The sequence below is a fragment of the Haliaeetus leucocephalus genome, unplaced genomic scaffold (genome assembly GCF_000737465.1).
Source record: "Haliaeetus leucocephalus isolate CR32 unplaced genomic scaffold, Haliaeetus_leucocephalus-4.0 Scaffold953, whole genome shotgun sequence".
NCBI lineage: Eukaryota > Metazoa > Chordata > Aves > Accipitriformes > Accipitridae > Haliaeetus > Haliaeetus leucocephalus.
In genome coordinates, this window is record NW_010973389.1 from 4224005 (window position 1) to 4243039 (window position 19035).

Genomic DNA, 19035 nt, shown 5'->3' on the forward strand with positions numbered 1-19035 from the left:
CCCCCAACCCCGCATCCCCCATCCCACCCCACCCGGGACCTCGCTACTCCCCAGGCTGGCCGAGCACCCCTCGGCACCCCTTTGCCTCACCCCTCTCCCAACCTTGGCCCAGAGGCTGGGGTGGGGGGGACACGGAATCCGTTGCCTCAACGCAGGCACCATCAGTTTTGGGGGTGACTTTGCTTTTTTTTTTGGCTGGGTTTTCCCCCCTCCCACGCCACCCTCTTCGCCCTCAAAGGTACCCCCCCCCCGCCATCCTGCGGTGACCGGATGGTTTTCGTCCCCTCTGGTTCTGAACCGCAAGGCCATCGCCGCCGGCGTTGCCTATCTTCTCCCACCGCCGTTGGATGCCAACGCCAGGGCCGGATTCAGCCTCGGCGAGAAGGTCACGGAACCTCCAGCCCACCCTCTTCCTCCCCGCTGCCGCCAAGCCCGGCTCTGTACCGTGGCCGTGGTGTGGCGGAGGGGACGTCGGCCGTAGAGGAAACCCACGCCTGGGGCGAACAGAGAAAATCCCCGGGGAGGTTTCAGCTATTTGGTTCGTCCTCTCCTGCATGAGACAACCCCGGCTCTGCGGCTCCGCCGGACGATGGCCGAGCAGTGAAGATGTCCGTGGCCAGGCTCAACAGCGTCAATGGCTTTCTGGAGGACGGCAGGATGGAGGCGGGGGACATGGGCAGGATCCTCCGCTGCCTGGAGATGGGCACCGTCCTCACCTTGTTCTATCAGAAGAAGTCACAGAGGCCGGAGCGAAGGACCTTCCAGGTGAAGTTGGAGACCCGGCAGATCATCTGGAGCCGGACGCCCGAGAAGGTGGAAGGGGACAGTGAGTATCGGTGGCAGTGGCGCTGTGGGCTGGGGATGTGCTGGTGGGGTGTCTGGCCATGGTGGGGTGCCTGGCCGTGGGGTGCCTGGCTGTGGTGGGATGTCCTACTGTGTTGGGGTGCCTGCCTGTGGGGTGCCTGGCTGTGGTGGGATGTCCTATCGTGGTGGGGTGACTGGTTGTGGGGTGCCTGGCCATAGTGGGATGTCCAGCTGCAGTGGGGTGACTGGTTATGGGGTGCCCAGCCATCATGGGGTGCCTGGCAGTGGGGTGCCTGGCCATGGTGGGGTGCTCTACTATGGTGAGATGCCTGACTGCAGTGGTATGTCCAGCCACAGTGGGGTGGCTGGCTGTGGTAGGGTGCCTGCTGTAGTGGGGTGCCTAGACATAGTGGGGTGCCTGCTGTAGTGGGGTGCCTAGACATAGTGGGGTGCCTGGCCACGATGGAGTGCCCAGCCATGGTGGGGTGCCTGCCACAGTTGGACGCCTGGCCTTGGTGGGATGCCTGGCCGTGATGAGGTGTCTGGTTGTGGTAGGGTGCCTGGCTGTGGTGGGGTGCCGGGCCGCAGTGGGATGTCTGGCCATGGTGGGTAGCCTGGTCATAGTGGGGTTCTGGCCATGTTTGGGTGCCCTACCTCAGTGGGGTTTCTGACCATGGTGGGGTGCCTGGATGCAATGGGGTGCCCTGCCACAGTGGGATGCCCAGCCATGGTGGGATGCCCAGCCATGGTGGGATGCCCTACTGTGGTGGGGTGCCTGACCGTGGTGGGATGCCCAGAGACACAAATGCAGGAGCTGCTGGGATGAGCAACCCTCACCTCCCCTCCAACCCAGCTCACGTGGTCCATAAGTTGCCGTGGGGCTCAAACTGCTGCCATGCCATCCCTGGGGTTTTATACCCTCCCTGGCAAAGAGGTAAAGGAGCCAGCCACCACCTTGCCTACTCACGGTGCTTTTAACCCTAAAAATGCAGTGCTCAGGCTTCCAGGGCAGGCAGCAGCATGGAGTGAAACATGGTGGTGGCCCCATGCAGCCCAGAAAGTACTTGGCCAGGTGGGCTCTGACCCACATGCATTAATGACGTCAATGCAAAGTTTGGACTGGTGGCATTGGCGTCCGGCACAGGAGATGCTCCCGCTGGAGCATCCATAAAAATCACCCTTACTGGTGGATTCACTGGTGGCTAGTAGGCTGTTGGGGCATAGTCCCACCACCAGGCATCAGTGGGGCTCCATGCCTTGGTGCTCATTACCTGGTTGTTCGTTACCTCAAGGCTTGTACCTCCTCTTTAACTGAGCTAAAAAGAGCCAGTGGATGAAAACACGGGGTTGGGGTGGCATGGAATTATACCATCACTTCATCCCACATCCCCCTGTGGGGAGGAACCCAGTTTTGGGGGGTCTTCTCACCCAGATGATGGCAAAGCCTACCCTGGGAGGTTTGGGAGGTGACAGCTGCCTTTTCCCTAGGAGGGCTCAGGGGGTATCCTTAAAATTACCCAATTACCCATCTCAAAATCACCACCCATCGCTAATTTTGCATGAGGTGGAGCAAAATCCCCAGGAGGATTCATGTTTTGCTTGGAGGGGCCGACTCTGAGCCAGGCTGCCAGCCATAGAGAGGTTTGAGCCGGGAAGAAGGGTGGCACCTGGAGATAAACATCGGCACGAGCAGGATCCATGCCTGTCCGGACCTGCTGGGCGAGGGAGATGAACTCACCACCAGCCCTTGGGGGGGAACAGATTTGTGGGAGGAGGAGGAGGAGGAGGGATAAGCGAGGGGAGGAAAGGCACCCATTTTTGGAGAAGTGGTTTTGGTCCTCACAGGGAAGAGCTCATTCTCCACTCACTGAAATAATGCATTTCTGGCTCCTTAGTTTTCTTTGGGAGCACCATGTGCCACCGTGTCAGGCTCCCGATGCCCTGCCTCAGTTTCCCCACCAGTGCCTTGGAATCTGGCTTCTGCCATGTGACTGCCCAAAACCCCCCAATGGGAATGAGTGGGCATCCTCCGAGGCCATCCAGAAGGGGGGGGGGGAAGGAAAAACCCTCTGGAAATGGTACAATCCTGCCACCCAATCCCACCGCTTGCTTTCCTCAGTCCAGAGTGGGAGCAATCCCTGTCTTGGTGCTGAGCTGGAGCATCTTCACCCCCCTGGTCCAGCCCTGCTCCGTGCTCACACATCCTCCCGCTCACCGTGATGTTATGGAAGCACCAGGATCTCCTATTCATCCCTGGGGTCTCGGTCCCACCCTGCGCCCGACCTCACGCCTGCCCGGGCCATTTTAAATCCCCCCCTTCAACCAGGCAACCCGCTTGCAGAGGGATTAGGAGGGACGACCAACAGCGCTGATGTCTCTGTTACGGGCTGGCAGGGCCAGGACGCAGATCCTGGCTCTCCCCTAGACACCCCACACCATGCAGGCTAATTACACACTTCGTTAAGCAGCCGATGGACACGTGTCCAAGCTGATGGGGTCGCCTGTAGCATCACTTCCAAAATTAACCTCATCCTGGAGGGTTTTCCAGCTCATTGCCCTCGGCAGACCCCGGTCCCAAGTGCAAGGATGAAATCTAGCAGAAAACAGCCCAAAAGGGATCTTTGCAAGAAATTAAAAGAAATAGGGGTGCAGGGAGTTTGGCAAACCCAAAAGCATTTCAGAGGAGTGCTTTGCCACAACGACAGCTAATTGGGATCACACCTCCAGCCCTCGCTAACCCCAAATAATTAGAAATAGGACCGTTTGAGGAGGAGAAAATCCAAATGGGGTTTAACACTGCCAGACCAGGAGGAAATCTTTTATTTCAGGTTTTAAATCAGCTTCACAACACCACAGGGAGTCCTGAGGGATGCGGTCACCCAATCCCCCCCTGTATAGGAGGATCTGAGCTGCCACATGTCCTGCAAGAAGGGATGACTGAGGCAAAAAGGAGGTGACATGGCTCGTGCCACTGCAGCGCTGCCCAGGCCAGTGGGATTTCCCAGCACAACCATTCCCTCCAGCTGCTTTGCTTTGCTTTTCTCCTAACGCATTAAGAAAACTCCCAGGCTCTCAGCATCCCTAAAAGCCACCAGGCAGAACCTGGTCCTACACCATCTTCCCACCATTTAAAAATCTTCTTTGCACCACGCTGCTTGCTTTGCATTAGAAGAGAAAAGGGATTTTCGCAGCTGGAACCGACTTCCAGAGTGTTTTAATCGCCCGGGACCCCTGAGACAATGCGGGGAGGAGTTTGGAGACATAGTTCTGACATGATCGCTGCAAATCCGCTGCAGATGTGGTTTCCAGGAAGCCGCCGGCTTCGTTGCATTGTGCAGCCCCGCGCCGCTCCCTCTTCCCTTGGCTCTTCATGGGGCCGGGCTGTTTGCCCTGCGGAGGACTTGGGAGTACCGGTGGATGAAAAACTGGACATGAGCCGGCAATGTGCGCTCACAGCCCAGAAAACCAACCATAACCTGGGCTGCATCCACTGCAGTGTGGCCAGCAGGTCCAGGGAGGGGATTCTCCCCCTCTACTCTGCTCTGGTGAGACCCCCCTGGAGGACCACATCCAGCTCTGGGGTCCCCAGTACAAGACAGACACGGACCTGTTGGAGCGGGTCCAGAGGAGGGACATGGAAATGGTCCGAGGGCTGGGACACCTCTGCTATGGAGAAAGACAGATTTGGGGTTGTTCAGCCTGGAGAAGAGAAGGCTCCGGGCAGACCTTCTTGCGGCCTTTCAATACTTAAAGGGAGTTTTGTAAGAAAGATGGGGACAGACTTTTTAATATGGACCGTAGCAATAGGACAAGGGGTAATGGTTTTAAACTCAAAGAGGGGAGATTCAGACTTAGTATAAGAAAGAAATTTGTTGCGGTGAGGGTGGTGAAACACTGGACCAGGTTTGCCCAGAGAGGTGGTCGATGCCCCATCCCTGGAAACATTCCAGGTCAGGTTGGATGAGGCTTTGAGCAACCTGATCTAGTTGAAGATGTCCCTGATCATTGCAGGGGGATTGAACTGGATGACCTTTAAAGGTCCCTTCCAACCCAAACTATTCTATGATTCTATGATTATTGGCAGTGCCCAGAGATCGGGTCCGAGGCTGGATCCCAGAGGTGTTGAACTGGGGGGATGGCTGCATTGCAGCTTCTTGGTGGAGCCTAGTTAGCCACTGGCTTCTTGCCCCTCTCTGGTGCCCTGTGGATGGGCAGCTTTGGGGATGAGCAGCTGTTTTTTAACCTATAAACCCATTTTTACCCCCAAATATCTGCCTGTTTTTACCAAAGAGGGTTTGCTCTGAGACGTGGGGACTGCACAGAGACAGCAACGGGGTTTCATTTCTTGAGATCTAGTCCCAAAACAAAGCACATGCAGGGGTGCAGACCTCCTGTGTGTCACTTGTGCTAAAATCCCACCCCGATCCGTGAAATTTGGCTTGCGGTCCTCCAGCGAGAGAAGGCTGGATAAAGCCTCCAGTGTTTTCTGAAGCTTTTCCGCCAAGAAAAACTATTCTGCACCTCTTTTCTTGCTTAATCAGCCCGATTTCTCCCCCATCCCTTATTCCTCCCCGCATTCGGCTTTTTTTTCCCCGCTTTGGATTAGGCTGATGATTTCCATCAAGGCACCGGCACGCCTGCACCCTTCCCCACTGCCGCATCGGAAACGCAGCCAGGCTGGAAATTCTCCGGGAAATGACCGATTTCCTCGGCAGGACAATATCCCGACGTGGAGGTCCAGCTGCCCTCGGCCCTACAAAGCCCTTTCCCATGCCAGCGGCTCAGCCCCAGAGTGCAAAGCTGCCTGGGGCGGGTGATACTTGGGGGTGATACTTGTGGTATCGAGAACAATTTTGGGTGTTATTACTAATATCATCATATTATTATTCTGCTCCTGGTGGGATGAGTCCACTCAGCAAAACCAGGGGTTGGAAATCTCTCCCGGCAGCATAGCCGTGAGGAAGACCGCGGTCCGGAAACCCAGCCCTCCCGCCGCCAGCTGGGCTTTATATAGCGAGATAATGAGAGAGCAGCACAGCAGGAAAGAAACGCCCTGTGGTCCGGACTGCCGGGGCTCCAAATTGCCACCTTTGGGCAGATGTCTTCAATTAAAAGATGAGCTCAGCCTAACCCCGAGCAGGGTCTGTCTTGGGGAGGAGAAGGCAGGGGAGAGGTGGCTGGAGATGCGCTGGTTGGGATGGGGCAGGCTAAGCCTAGAGGACACGTGGCACCCAAAAAGCAAGGAAGCCAGTGGGCAGCACCGTCAGGATGCCACATTCTGGGGATGCGAGTTCCTGGAGGACACACAGGAGTGGGGTGCCATCACACACCTGGAGGCAGTGCTGCAGGGACACCCTGTCCTGGGGACATGGTTCCCTGGAGGACACATGGCCACAGCACCCACAATACCATCACACACCCGTGGGCAGTGTCGTGGGGATGCCCCATCCTGGAGACAAGGCTCCCCAGAGCCACATGGTCTCCTGGCGGTCCCACCTCCTGCATCTTCCCCAAGCCCCACACATGGCTCCATCGTGGCAGGGTGTCAGAGGAAAGTCCCATGTTCCTCTCTTCCCGCAGTCGATATTCGGGAGATCAAGGAGATCCGCCTGGGGAAGAACTCACGGGACTTCGAGCGCTACCCTGAGGACGCTCGCAAGCTCGACTTCACCATGTGCTTCATCATCCTCTACGGGATGGACTTCAGGCTGCGGACACTCAGTGTGGCTGGTGCGTGGGCTCCCTCTCCACTCCATCCTGGCCACCCTTGGGCTCTCACCCCCTCCCCAGCATCCCATCTCCCCTATCCCAACCTCACCACCCTCCTCTCCCTCCTCCAGCTTTCTGCGAGGAGGACATCAACCTGTGGATAACGGGCCTCAACTGGCTGGTGGCAGACACCCAAAAAGCCCAGACCCCGCTGCAGATTGAGAGGTGAGGAAGGACCAGCAGGTCACATTTCTGGTCCCCATCTGGGGGGACTAAACCCTCACCGTCTGTCCATCCCTTCTTCCCAGGTGGCTGCGGAAACAGTTTGATGGGATGGACCGGTCGCGGGAAGGCAGGTGAGCACCAGCACAGCCCCATGCCAGGAAGCAGCCGGTGGGTTCAGCTGGACAGGGCTGTATACCCCCATTTGCACCCCAAATCTGGAGGCTGAACCAGGCTGGGGGTGAGGTTTTGGGGGCAAGGTAGTACCAGGTTATCTGGGGTGCTCTAAGGCATCAAAAATCAGACTCGAGTGCAGGTGCTGTGAGGACCGTGGGGAACCCGATGCCCCCATGCCTGCTGCTGCATTTCCACCAGCGCCAGGAGGGGCTGGGCCATTAATGCAGCCCCTAAATATCTCCCCAAGACAGGCAAAACCCCAAATCAAATGAATTTGGACTTAAATGATTATGGGGATGGGCATCATCTCCAGATGGGATGATGGCTCAGAGCCCCTGACTGGTTCTTGTATGTGCTCCCACTCCCCGACCCTCTGCTCATCGTCATGCCAGACCCCAGGTAATTAGGGGTCCTGTGCCACTGCGGGGGTCCACAGTGCGGTAGGGTTACAGCCCCATGCCAGAGACCACGCTGGCACCAGGATTTGGGCTGGGACCCTTGGCAGTGTCGGGAGCTGAGACCCATCCAGGGGTTATCCATCCTCTGTGGGGTCTGGCCAGTGCCCTGACACCGTCTTGCCCTCCTGCAGCATCACGGTGAAGGACCTGAAGGCCATGCTGCCCCAGGTGAACTACCGCGTCCCCAACATGAGGTTCCTGAGGGACAAGCTCGTGGTAAGGACCCACTGGCCACCCCAGCTATGCAAGGAGATGGTCTTCGAGCCCCCACAGCCAGACCGGAGCTGGCCCCGGTCAGGTGGCCCCACTCTCATGCAGCACCATCTCCCACAGGAGGTGGAAGCCAGGAATGAGATGACTTTCTCCCACTTCATCCAGTTCTACAAAAACCTGATGTTTGATGCACAGAAGTCGGTAAGAGCCACGGCTTGTCCTCCCAAGCATCTCCCGCCCGGTGTGGCATGTCCCCCACCAGCTAAGCCTGGTCCCCTCCTTTGCCTTGCAGGTCATCGAGCAGCTGGAGCTCTCCTTCCCATTGCGGTGAGTACCCCGGAGCCCCGCGGCTCCCATCCCGGCCAAGCTGCCAAGGGTCGGATCCATCGGGTGGGCAACGCAGCCGGGCTGCGGGGCAGAGCAGGGGATAGGAGCTGGGATGGGAGAAGGGATAGGAGCGGGGATGGGAGCAGGGATGGGAGTAGGGATGCGAGAGGGGATGGGAAAGGGGGTGGGAGAGGGATAGGAAAAGGGATGGGAGCAGGGATGGAACGAGGGATTGGAGAGGGGATGGGAGCAGGGATGGGAGCGGGGATAAGAGCGTGGATGGGAGCAGGGGCTGAGAGCAGAGACAGGAACAGGGATGGGAGCAGGGATGAGCAGAGATGGGAGTGGGGATGAGAGCAGGGATGAGCAGGCATGGGAGCAGGGATGGGAGAGGGGATAGGAGCAGGAATGGGAGTGGGAATGGGAGCGGGAATGGGAGAGGAGATGGGAGCAGGGATGAGCAGAGGTGGGAGTGGAGGGGGGAGCAGGGATGGGTGGCAGGGATGTAGGGGCATGTCACCCTGCCCTCCTTCCCGTATCCAAGGGCAATGTTGCACACTCCGGCTGTGTGCCCACCTCTCCCAGGTCACAGGGTGACACTGGCAGTGTTTGCTCTAGCAGCACCCAACAGCTTGACGTTCCCCTTGCACCCCCGTGGCCTGCATTTTCCACAAGCCCCTTGCCAGCTGGCAAGGAATAGGGCAGGAATGGGGGCATAGGGAGGCTGAGCTGTAGGTGGACGCTGGCGGCCTTGACTCCCATGGGGTCTACCCCAACTCCTGCTCCTGGTCCTCACTGATGGCCGCTCCGTGTCCCAGGAACGTGGACCGCCCCGAGCTGTGCCAAGTCTCCCTCTACGACTTCCAGAAGTTCCTGCTGCATGACCAGAAGGTGGGTGCTCTTAGAGACCCCTGCGGCATCCTTCTCAGCCCCAACCTAGGGGACCTCCATGGGATTCCCCAGCCTGGTTATCCCCATAACAACAGCCATGTTTACACCCCAGGAATCCTGGGCCAGCGATGTGGGCATGGTGCGGGACTACATGTGCACCTACCTCAAGGAAGGCTCCAGCGAGGCGGTGGACCCCTCCTTCCAGCTGGATGAGGTGGGTGGCCCCTCACAGCACCCACCCAGGGGTGTCTCTCCAGCCCCATCAGGCTCTGACCTCTCTGCTTTCCTCCCAGTTCCTCACGTACCTCTTCTCCAAGGAGAATATGGTGATGGATGCCAAGTATGAGCACGTGGTGCCTGAGGAGATGAACCACCCCCTGTCCCAGTACTGGATCTCCTCTTCCCACAACACGTAAGGACAGGGTGGGCTCTACCTGGGGACCTTCGTGAGCATCCCATCACCCCAGCTGGGGCAGCACTGGCTGCTGATGGTCCCTCTCTCTCTGCAGGTACCTGACAGGGGACCAGTTCTCCAGCGAGTCCTCCCTGGAGGCATACGCCCGCTGCCTGCGCATGGGCTGCCGCTGCATCGAGCGTGAGTCCCCACAGCACTTCGCAGAGATGCTGAGCCCCCCCCAGCACCTTGGGTCACATCAGACAGACCGTCCCCTGCACCCATCCCACGGCACTGGGGTGGGGGGTCTTCCATCCCCTTTGGGCGCTCCAAAACATGGTCCCCAGTGCACAGTCGGTGACCAGCATGTGTTAACCAAGGTGTCTCCCCCCTCAGTGGACTGCTGGGATGGCCCAGATGATCTCCCCATCATCTACCATGGCCACACGCTCACCTCCAAGATCAAGTTCCTGGATGTGCTGCACACCATCAAAGAGCATGCGTTCGTCACCTCTGAGTAAGCCCCAGCCCCCCAGTGACACCCCAGTTCTGGGCCGGGCAAGCAACGTCTCCTTCACCTTCGTCCGAAGCCACCATTCCCACCTGCTTCCTCCAGGTTCCCCATCATCCTCTCTATCGAAGACCACTGCAGCATTGTCCAGCAGAGGAACATGGCCTCCCACTTCAAGAAGGTCTTTGGGGACATGCTGCTCACCAAGCCAGTGGACATCAATGCCGATGAGTTGCCCTCACCCACCCAGCTCAAGAAGAAGATCCTAATTAAGGTGTGGACAAGGACTGTTTTGGGCTGGGAGGGATGGTGATTCTCTCAAATCTTGGGACTCAAGAGTGATATCCCTCTGTGCACAAGTAGGACATCTCTCCAATATTCTTCTGCAAGAGACGGTCAAGGGGAACAGGGGGTGGTGGAAAGGGACCTGCAGAAGCCTGAGCATGGCCTGAGGGCTGGGAGCTCAGTGTGATGGGGACACCGTGCCCACCACTGAGCTCCCCTCCCTGGGCTGTCCCCAGCACAAGAAGCTGGTCGAAGGGAACCTGTATGAGGAGGTCTCCACCGCCAGTTACTCGGAGAATGACATCAGCAACTCCATCAAGAACGGCATCCTCTACCTTGAAGACCCCATTGACCACGTAAGGGTCTCCCTGCCGATGGCAGCCAGGTGCCGAGCAGGGCCTGTCAGATGGGGATGAGCATTGAGTTTGGGTTGAGCATGGGGCATGGGCTCACTAGACCATTGCAATGCTGTGGGGGGCGGGAGGGGGCAGAAACAGGCATCCCAAAGCCCTGTCCATCCATGCCATCATCCTCCCCACACCACTGATGCTCTTCCTCCCTCCCAGACCTGGAGCCCCCATTATTTTGTCCTGACGAGCAACAAGATCTACTACTCAGAGGAGACATCCCGCTACCAGTTCAATGAGGATGAAGAGGAGGTGGAGCAGAAGGAGGTGTGTGAGGGTCAGGATGCATCCAGGGAGCAGGGGGATTTAGGGAGGACTTTGTGGGGAAGGCAAGAGAGTGGCAATGACCATTTTGGGGTGAACTTGCAGGAGTTCAACAACAACGAGCTGCACTTCACGGAGAAGTGGTTCCACGGGAAGCTGGGAGGTGGCCGCGATGGGCGACAGATTGCCGAGAAGCTGCTGCATGAGTACTGCACTGAGACGGGCGGCAAAGACGGCACCTTCCTGGTGCGCGAAAGCGAGACCTTCGTGGGTGACTACACCCTCTCCTTCTGGTAGGAGCCCCAGCGGGGAGACAGGATCCCACCCTTCCTGAGCCGGTCTGGGCATCCCACCAGGGATTGACCCTCCAGCTGATCCCTGGGCTGGTGGCGGGAATGGCTTTTTTGGGTGGGAAACGCCACATTTTTGTGCAGTATGCAGACCCCCCAAGCATGGGACAGTGGGGTCGTGGACCTGAATTGACTCACCCCTGCCTTTCCCCCACCACCATGGCAGGAGGTCCAGCCGGGTGCAGCACTGCCGGATCCACTCAAGGCAGGAGGCTGGTGCCACCAAGTTCTACCTGACAGACAACCTGGTCTTCGACAGCCTCTACAGCCTCATCTGCCACTACCGCGAGGTGCCGCTCCGCTGCAACGAGTTCGAGATGCGTCTCACCGACCCCGTCCCCCAACCCAATGCCCACGAGAGCAAAGAGTGAGGATGGTCCCCATCCCCTCGGTCCCTTGGGTCCACCAGCCTCCTCCATCCCCGGTGTCGGGTCTTGGGTGCCCCCCGGGGTGTGGAGATGCCGGTGCCAGCCTACCACCTCCATGCTCTGCCCGGCCAGGTGGTACCACGCCAGCTTGACGCGCCTGCAGGCCGAGCACATGCTGATGCGGGTCCCGCGGGACGGAGCCTTCCTAGTGCGCAAGCGCAGTGAACCCAGCTCCTACGCCATCTCCTTCCGGTGAGTGTGGACATCCCGGTTCCCGGAGGCCGGCTGGGCTCGGCCACGGTGCCCACATTGCCAGCCAAGCTGAGAACTGCCTGGCTCGTGTCTGTTGTGACCCCATCCTGGGTGGCAGGGGTTTGCAATGAGTCAGCAGGGTGACATGGTGGAATGCACAATGCTGTCCAGTGATGGGAAAGCCACATCCTCAGGGCGGTCACCCCGGTGGCATCCCTGCTGGGGCAGGGCATCACCTCCTGCCCATCCCCTTCATGGAGCCAAGGTCCGGCCAGCCCTCACATATCCCCCCTGGCTCTCTTGGCCCCAGGGCAGAGGGGAAGATCAAGCACTGCCGCATCCAGCAGGAAGGTCGGCTTTTCATGCTGGGCAGCTCGGCCGAGTTTGAGAGCCTCGTGGACCTCATCAGCTACTATGAGAAGCACCCACTCTACCGCAAGATGAAGCTGCGTTACCCCATCAACGAGGAGACCCTGGAGAAGATGGGCACCACCGTGAGTGCTCCCAGTGGTGGGGATGGTGGGGACGGGGACCCAGTGCCATGGGCAACCAAACTCCATCCCCAGCTCCACCATGGTGGGAAGGTCTCCTCCAGCCTCATGGTTGAAACCCAGCCAGAGCTGGCCAAGCTCATTCTGCAGCCATTGCCCACGGTTATAGCTGCACTGTAATTCCCTTCCAACAAGTTGCAAAGGGATCTAGGTCCCTCTCAACCTCCTCTCGATCACATGTGGTAGTCCAGGTCCCACCACATCCCCTTGTAGCCCCTGCCCACATCCAGGTGACCCACTCTGGCATTTCTCCTTGCAGGAGCTGGACTATGGAGCTCTGTACGAGGTGCGGACCCCCCACTTCTACGTAGAGGCCAACAAGATGCCAATGGCCAGGGTAAGGGGCTGAGCTGGTGTTCCTGGGAGGTGGAGGGCGGTGGGACATGACAATTTGAGTGCTGGGGCTCCTGGGTGGTTCCACCCTCAGACCCGCCACATCTCCCACCACTGACCTGAGAAGTGGAGACGTTTTGCTGTGGTTTTCTGACCCCCAAATGATGCTGGAGCTGGACCCTTCCCACATCACCATCACTTGGGGACAGTCTGAGCTCCAGTGACAGCATTGTCACAGCATGGGGGGGATGGACAGGTCTGGAGAGAGTCCAGCCTGGAGCAATGACCTGACACAAGTTTGCCCCAAAAGCAAGGAAACCCCCATGGATCCCTTTGCACTGGGGAACCCCAAAAAAGCAGGTTTAGGGTCAGTTCCCAGGTTGTGCGGCCTCTATCCTCAGATGTTTTTGGGACAGGCTGGTCTCAGAGCTGACCCAATCTCCATCCTTTGAGGTTTTTGGGACTGGTCTGGTCTTGGAACTGACCCTGGAGGAGGCTGGACTGGAGCTCCAAGGTTCCTTCCCTGTGATCCTACAATCCCATGGTCCAGCACTGCTCTGCCTTAAAGGTCCCTTTGCAGCAGAGCAGCTCTCAGGCTAAGACCAAACATGGGAAAGCTTAGCCCAAAGGGTTTTTTTCCAGGAAGTGTGGTAATATCAGGGGACTAACCCCTTCAGTGCACCAGGAGAAACCATTGGGGGACCCAGAAGAGGAACCCGCTTTGTGCTGAACGGGGTGGTCCTACAGGACCACAGGCACCTCCAGCCCTCTTGTCCCCTCTAACACGTCTCACTGCTGGTGTGAGCAATTTGGGGGCATCATTTGGGATGTTGGACCTTCAGGAGCCCCCATGCTCCACCATGGGGGCTTGAGGAGCTGGGTTGAGTGGGGCATGCTGTCCACCAGCGTCCCCGGGTGCTGGCTGGTGACACGTGTCCCTCTACCCTGTGGTCCAGTGCACGGTGAAGGCTCTCTACGACTACAAAGCACAGCGGGAGGACGAGCTGTCGTTCTGCAAGCAGGCCATCATCCACAACGTCGACAAGCAGGACGGCGGCTGGTGAGGGCGGTTGGGTGGCCCCAGGTGGACATTGCCGTGGGTGGGAGGTGGAGGGGACACCCTGGGTTTTCCCGCGGGTCGTCCCGCGGTGGGTTTTAATTGCCTCCTTTTCTGTCCCCCCACCCCTTCTCCGACTACTCCCCTACATTGCATGCAGCATGAACACCCCTTTCCCATCCCAAATCAGTCCGCTTGCCTTGATCCTCTCACCCCTTGCAGGTGGCGGGGGGACTACGGGGGCAAGAAGCAACTGTGGTTCCCAGCCAACTACGTGGAGGAGATTGTCAGCACGCAAGCGCAGGAGCAGGATGAGGCTGTGAGTGCCATGTCCCCACGCTCCCGGGACCAAGGCCACCTGAGATGCCTCCAGCCCCATTCCAGCCCAGACCCTTATCCAGAGGCTGGAGGATGCTCCTGGTCCCACTCCAGCTTGGACCCTTTTCTGGAAGCTGGAGGATGCTCCCAGCACCATGCCAGCCCAAACCCTTATCCAGAGGCTGGGGGATGCTCAACTGCGGAGCAGAGCATGCCAAGAGGGTGGTTTTTTTCTCTGCTTTTGCTCAGACTTGGCCGATTCAGAGGGCTGGAGGGAGGCTGCCAAATGGAGCGGGCACCAGGCTCGGCCCCGCATGCCTCCCCCACCGCCCCCTCTCCCTTCCTCTCTTGCAGTCATCGGAAAACAGCCCCCTGGGGAACTTCTTGAAGGGCTTCATCGATGTGCCATCCTGCCATGTTGGTGAGTGTCCCCACCACGTCCCCGTGGTGGCTGTGGGAGCCCGCCGGGATGGCGTGCACCCCATGCTGAAGCTCAGTGCTGTGAGCTGAGGCTCCCCAAACTCATCACGCAACTGCCAGCCAGGCTTGTGCTTAGCACAATGTGCGGGGGAGCAACATGGGGCTGGGTTCGGAGGGATTTGGCTGATTTGGGGGGAATTTGGAGGAATTCAGAGGTCCAAATGATTCAGGGGACATTTACCCCTGGCTCAAAGGACAATGCATTTCAGTGTGGAAAGCTGAAACCATACATTAGAAAAAAGGGATCCTCGAAGGAGGAGGACCCCGATGACTGGTGGGGTGCCAGGAGGGGCTGGTGGGGGCCCGGGAGCGGGACTGCTGAGGTTTCGTTTGCTCCACAGAGCCATCCTTTGGGAATGTCTTCGAGTAAAGCCCCCCTCTGATGTCCTTATAGTTATCTCCAAAGACGGGAGGAGCTCCAAACCATTTGTCTTCACCATCCATTCCCAGCAGATGTCCCACGCAGCCCAGTCGCTGGATGTGGCCGCGGACACGCAGGAGGAACTCAGCGAGTGGGTGGCCAAGATCCGAGAGGCCACGCAGAACGCTGACGCCAGGGTGAGGGGCACCGGGGTACAGAGGATGGGGGTGGACGGTCCCGTCCCCCAGCAGATGGTCCCCAAAGTCTCCGAAGGAGGAGGCTGGAGGGAGACTTTCAGCTCCTGTTTTCCCTTGTGCAGATGCAAGAGGGGAAGATCATGGAGCGGAGGAAGAAGATTGCGCTGGAGCTCTCCGAGCTGGTTGTGTATTGCCGCCCAGTGCCGTTTGATGAGGACAGTAAGAGCTGGAGAAGGGGGTTGATGGGATGAGCATGGCAAGAGATGGGTTGGGGAGGAACCAAGCAGTCACAGTGGGCCGCTCCCAGGCCACCAGAGAGCCCCATGTCCTCCACTGATGGTCACCTTGGTGCTTTCAGAGATTGGCACAGACAAGGCATGCTACCGGGACATGTCCTCCTTCCCGGAGACCAAGGCGGAGAAGTATGCCAACCGCAGCAAGGGCAAGAAGTTCCTGCAGTACAACCGGCGCCAGCTCAGCCGCATCTACCCCAAAGGGCAACGCCTGGACTCCTCCAACTACGACCCGTTGCCCATGTGGATCTGTGGTAGCCAGCTCGTGGCCCTCAACTTCCAGACGCCTGGTAAATCCTGGGGTGGTTGCTGGGCTCATCCCCACAGGTCACCCCAAAATCCCCATCCCCAGTGGCTCTGCCCTGGCCCCTGTTGCTGGAGGTGGTTTGGGTGATCTCTCCAACCTTTGTCCTCATCCTGATGGGGACATGTCCATGCAATTCTTGGGTGCTTCATGCAAAACCCAGCTGCATCACTTCTGCAAACAGGGTTCAGGGCTCTTAGCAGGGGGTTTGCCAGGGCACGACCTTCTGCCCGAGGACCTCGGGGAGGTCTCTGAGCCCCATGGCTCAGAGCTGCTCCATTCCCACGGCCACAGACAAGCCAATGCAGCTGAACCAGGCGCTCTTCATGCTCGGTGGCCGCAGCGGCTACGTCCTGCAGCCTGACATCATGAGGGATGAGACTTTTGACCCCTTCGACAAGAACAGCCTGAAGATCGTGGAGCCCATTACGGTCCAGCTGCAGGCAAGTGGGCAAGGACAGCAAGTCCACCTTGAGGTGGTCACCACCAAGATGGGGACTTGCTTCTGCCTTGTTTTTGGGTCACCTGGGAGTGGTTTTTACATGTTTCAGACACATATTTGCTCCATGGAGTTTGTTACCCCATGATCTCTTGGGTTTGTTGGTCTTTCTCTGCATGCAGCATCATTTTTCTGGGGGGACAACCCCACAGTTGCACAGAGCTGAGTCTAACTTGAGTGAGAGCAAGGTGGAGGGTAAAGTAGATAAAACAAGCCCAGAAGCACCTTACTCAACCCTTGGGTAATTTCGGTGTTAGAGCACGGACAGGTTGGTTCATAGGCACCTGACTCTTGAGCACGGCATGAATCCAGCAAAAGTTTTTTAAATAATTTCATGGATACAGCTAAAATCAAGCTAAAACCAGTCAAAAATCATAAAGAAGTTGTGGTGTGGCTAATTATAGCCATGAAGCTTTTGGCAAGCCCAAACCAACTGAGCCATGGGGCTGGCTTGAGGAGTCCCTCCTTGCTGAGCATGGCCAAACCTTACCCTCCTCTTCCTCCTCTTTCTCCCACAGATCCTTGGGGCCCGGCACCTGCCCAAGAACGGGAGGAGCATTGTGTGCCCCTTCGTGGAGGTGGAGGTGTGCGGCTCCGAGTATGACAACAGCAAGAACAAGACAGACGTCGTAGGTGAGGGTCCACATGGGTGACATTCCCACCCAGCCCCAGGGACAGGTGGAGACACCGGGACAACCCTAACCGTGCCCTTTGGGGTTCTCTTGGACTTGTGGGTGATGGGGCTGGGTTTTGTGAAGAGGACAGGCATCTCCCACCAGCATGCTGGTGCCATGCCCTTGATGTCCATGCGTCTAGCCCCGCTCTGACCCTCCCCACTCTCTCCTTGCCCCATAGCTGACAACGGCTTCAACCCTGTCTGGCTCTTCAAGCAGTTCGTCTTCGACATCAACAACCCTGAGTTTGCCTTCCTCCGCTTTGTGGTGTACGAGGAGGACATGTTCAGCGACCCCAACTTCTTGGCACAAGCCACCTTCCCCGTTAAGGGCCTCAAAACAGGTACGGTCCTTCCATCCGCACCACCATCATCATCATCATCATCATCATCATCATCAAATCATAGAATGGTTTAGGTTGGAAGAGATGTTTAAAAGTCATCTAGTCCCCTGCAACCCCCCTGCAATCATTAGCACCACCATCATCATCATCATCTCCTCGAGGATCTGGCCATGGGTCTGAGCTCATGTCATGGTGTTGTGTCCAGGCTACCGGTCGGTGCCATTGAAGAACAGCTACACCGAGGACCTGGAGCTCGCCTCCCTCCTCATCCACATCGAGATCATCAACGCCAAGGCAGGTGGCCCAGGTGGCTTGGGGAACCCCGTGCCTCAGTTTCCCCAGCCAGAGCAAGGGCGAACAGCACCCTGGGGTGTCCTGTCCACCCCACCACCATCATACCCTTTTGTCGGAGCAGGAGGAAGACGAGGAGAACCTCTACTCATCCATCCAGCAACTACGGGACCGCGCCAGCGAGCTCTCCAGCCAGGTCTCCAGCTACGAGCGCACCAACGGCTGCGACTCCCGCTACCAGCAACGCCTCGACGAGCTACGGGCAGCCCAGGAGCGGCTCATGGAGCTCACCGAAGTCCGCAACCGCAAGTGAGTGTGTCCCCTCCCCGTGACTTTGGGAGGTCCCCCTTGGGAGGGTCCTTAAGGCCACCACCCTGCTCCCCACCAGGTTGATGGAGAAGAAGAAGAGGGACCGGCAGATGGTCACCAAACGCAGCTGAGCTGGATGGACACGAGCCTGCCGACCCGCTGCGGACCTCCCCTGCCACCTCCTCTCCCGCCGCAAAGGGAGGTGGGGTGGCTGGATCTGGACACCCCCCCCCACGCCCCGGGCTGGGTGACAGCAACGTGAGAAATTTGGGGACGAAAGGGTACTTCGGGTAGTTCTGCCTGTGATGTTTCTCTATCGGGGCGAGGCGGGAGGCGGGATGCTCTGGTGTAAAGCCCGGGTGCCTCTGGCTTCGTCCCATGTCCCCTGGAGCTCGTGGCCATGTCCCTGTCCCCGCAGGGTGGCCACTGCAGCTCCTCTTCACCCTGCATCCTCCGTGTCCCACCACCCCATGGCAGGGAGGGGGGTGATGAGCCCTGTAACCGATGGGGAAACTGAGGCATGGGTGCCCAGCCAGCACAGGATGGGGCAGGACCGGCCACCTCCATCCTGGGGACAGGACCGGCTGGCAGCAAGGCACCAGGATGGGGACGCAGGGGACACTTTGGGGGGGGGGTAGGGGGGACATTTTGCCCCCCCGCTATAAATATCTGTATTTTCTTCTTTTATCCAGCATGTACATACGGCACGGGAGCGGGGGGTGGGGGGTGTCTGTACCAGCCACAGTATTAGGGCACAGGGGGAACCCCAAAATGTCCGGAGATGCCCTCAGCATGGGCACGAGGGAACGGGGGACCAAGTCTGGGGGTGCCCCATGGGGCCAGGGTGGCCGGTGACAGGGTGCACCGAGCAGGCACCGGGCAGACACAGGCACCAAGGTGGCCCCAGAGGGGACAGGGATGTCCCCAAGGTGACGCCAGCCTTAGCACCAAACCCTGGGAATGGGGACGGATCCTGCTGGTAAAGCCCATGGAGGTGGTGCCCAATGGGACGGTGGCTGGGGACATCTCGGGGTGTCCCCCAGGATCGGGGCGTCCCGGCGGGGGGATCTGTGTATTCTTTGTATGAAAATAAATCTATTTAGCCAATATTTATACCCCGCTGCCGTGGTCTGGTGTCCCCCGCCCCAACCCAGCTCTGCTCCCAGCGCCGATGTCCCTAGGGTGGGTGATGTCCCCAGGGTGGTGGCTCAGTGGTCCCAGATCTGGTGTGTCACTCTTGTCCCTGTGACATGTCCTGGCAGTGGCGGGGACACTTGGGAAGTGCGTGGGTCTGTGCTGCGGTGGGCAGGGCCACCTGGAGAGGGGACGTGGGACAAGGGGACATGGGACGCAGGACGTGGGGGACAGGGCACAGGGCATGGGGGACACAGGG

General features: G+C 58.6%; 1 protein-coding gene across 1 annotated transcript; it reads left to right on the top strand.

The window, feature by feature from the left end:
- The first annotated feature begins 606 nt into the window (after window positions 1-606).
- Window positions 607-17773, top strand: LOC104842119 (1-phosphatidylinositol 4,5-bisphosphate phosphodiesterase gamma-1-like). The gene is made up of 32 exons (XM_010584229.1): window positions 607-826; window positions 6385-6534; window positions 6645-6738; window positions 6822-6869; window positions 7502-7586; window positions 7704-7784; window positions 7876-7910; window positions 8729-8801; window positions 8914-9015; window positions 9095-9213; window positions 9311-9396; window positions 9592-9712; window positions 9812-9980; window positions 10228-10347; window positions 10558-10665; window positions 10768-10955; window positions 11179-11379; window positions 11513-11632; window positions 11943-12126; window positions 12443-12520; window positions 13473-13576; window positions 13796-13892; window positions 14246-14312; window positions 14766-14929; window positions 15052-15148; window positions 15288-15512; window positions 15821-15969; window positions 16544-16658; window positions 16881-17042; window positions 17248-17336; window positions 17458-17642; window positions 17722-17773. The coding sequence occupies exons 1-32, from the start codon at window positions 607-609 to the stop codon at window positions 17771-17773; spliced, it is 3888 nt and encodes a 1295-aa protein (XP_010582531.1).
- Window positions 17774-19035: the final 1262 nt, after the last annotated feature.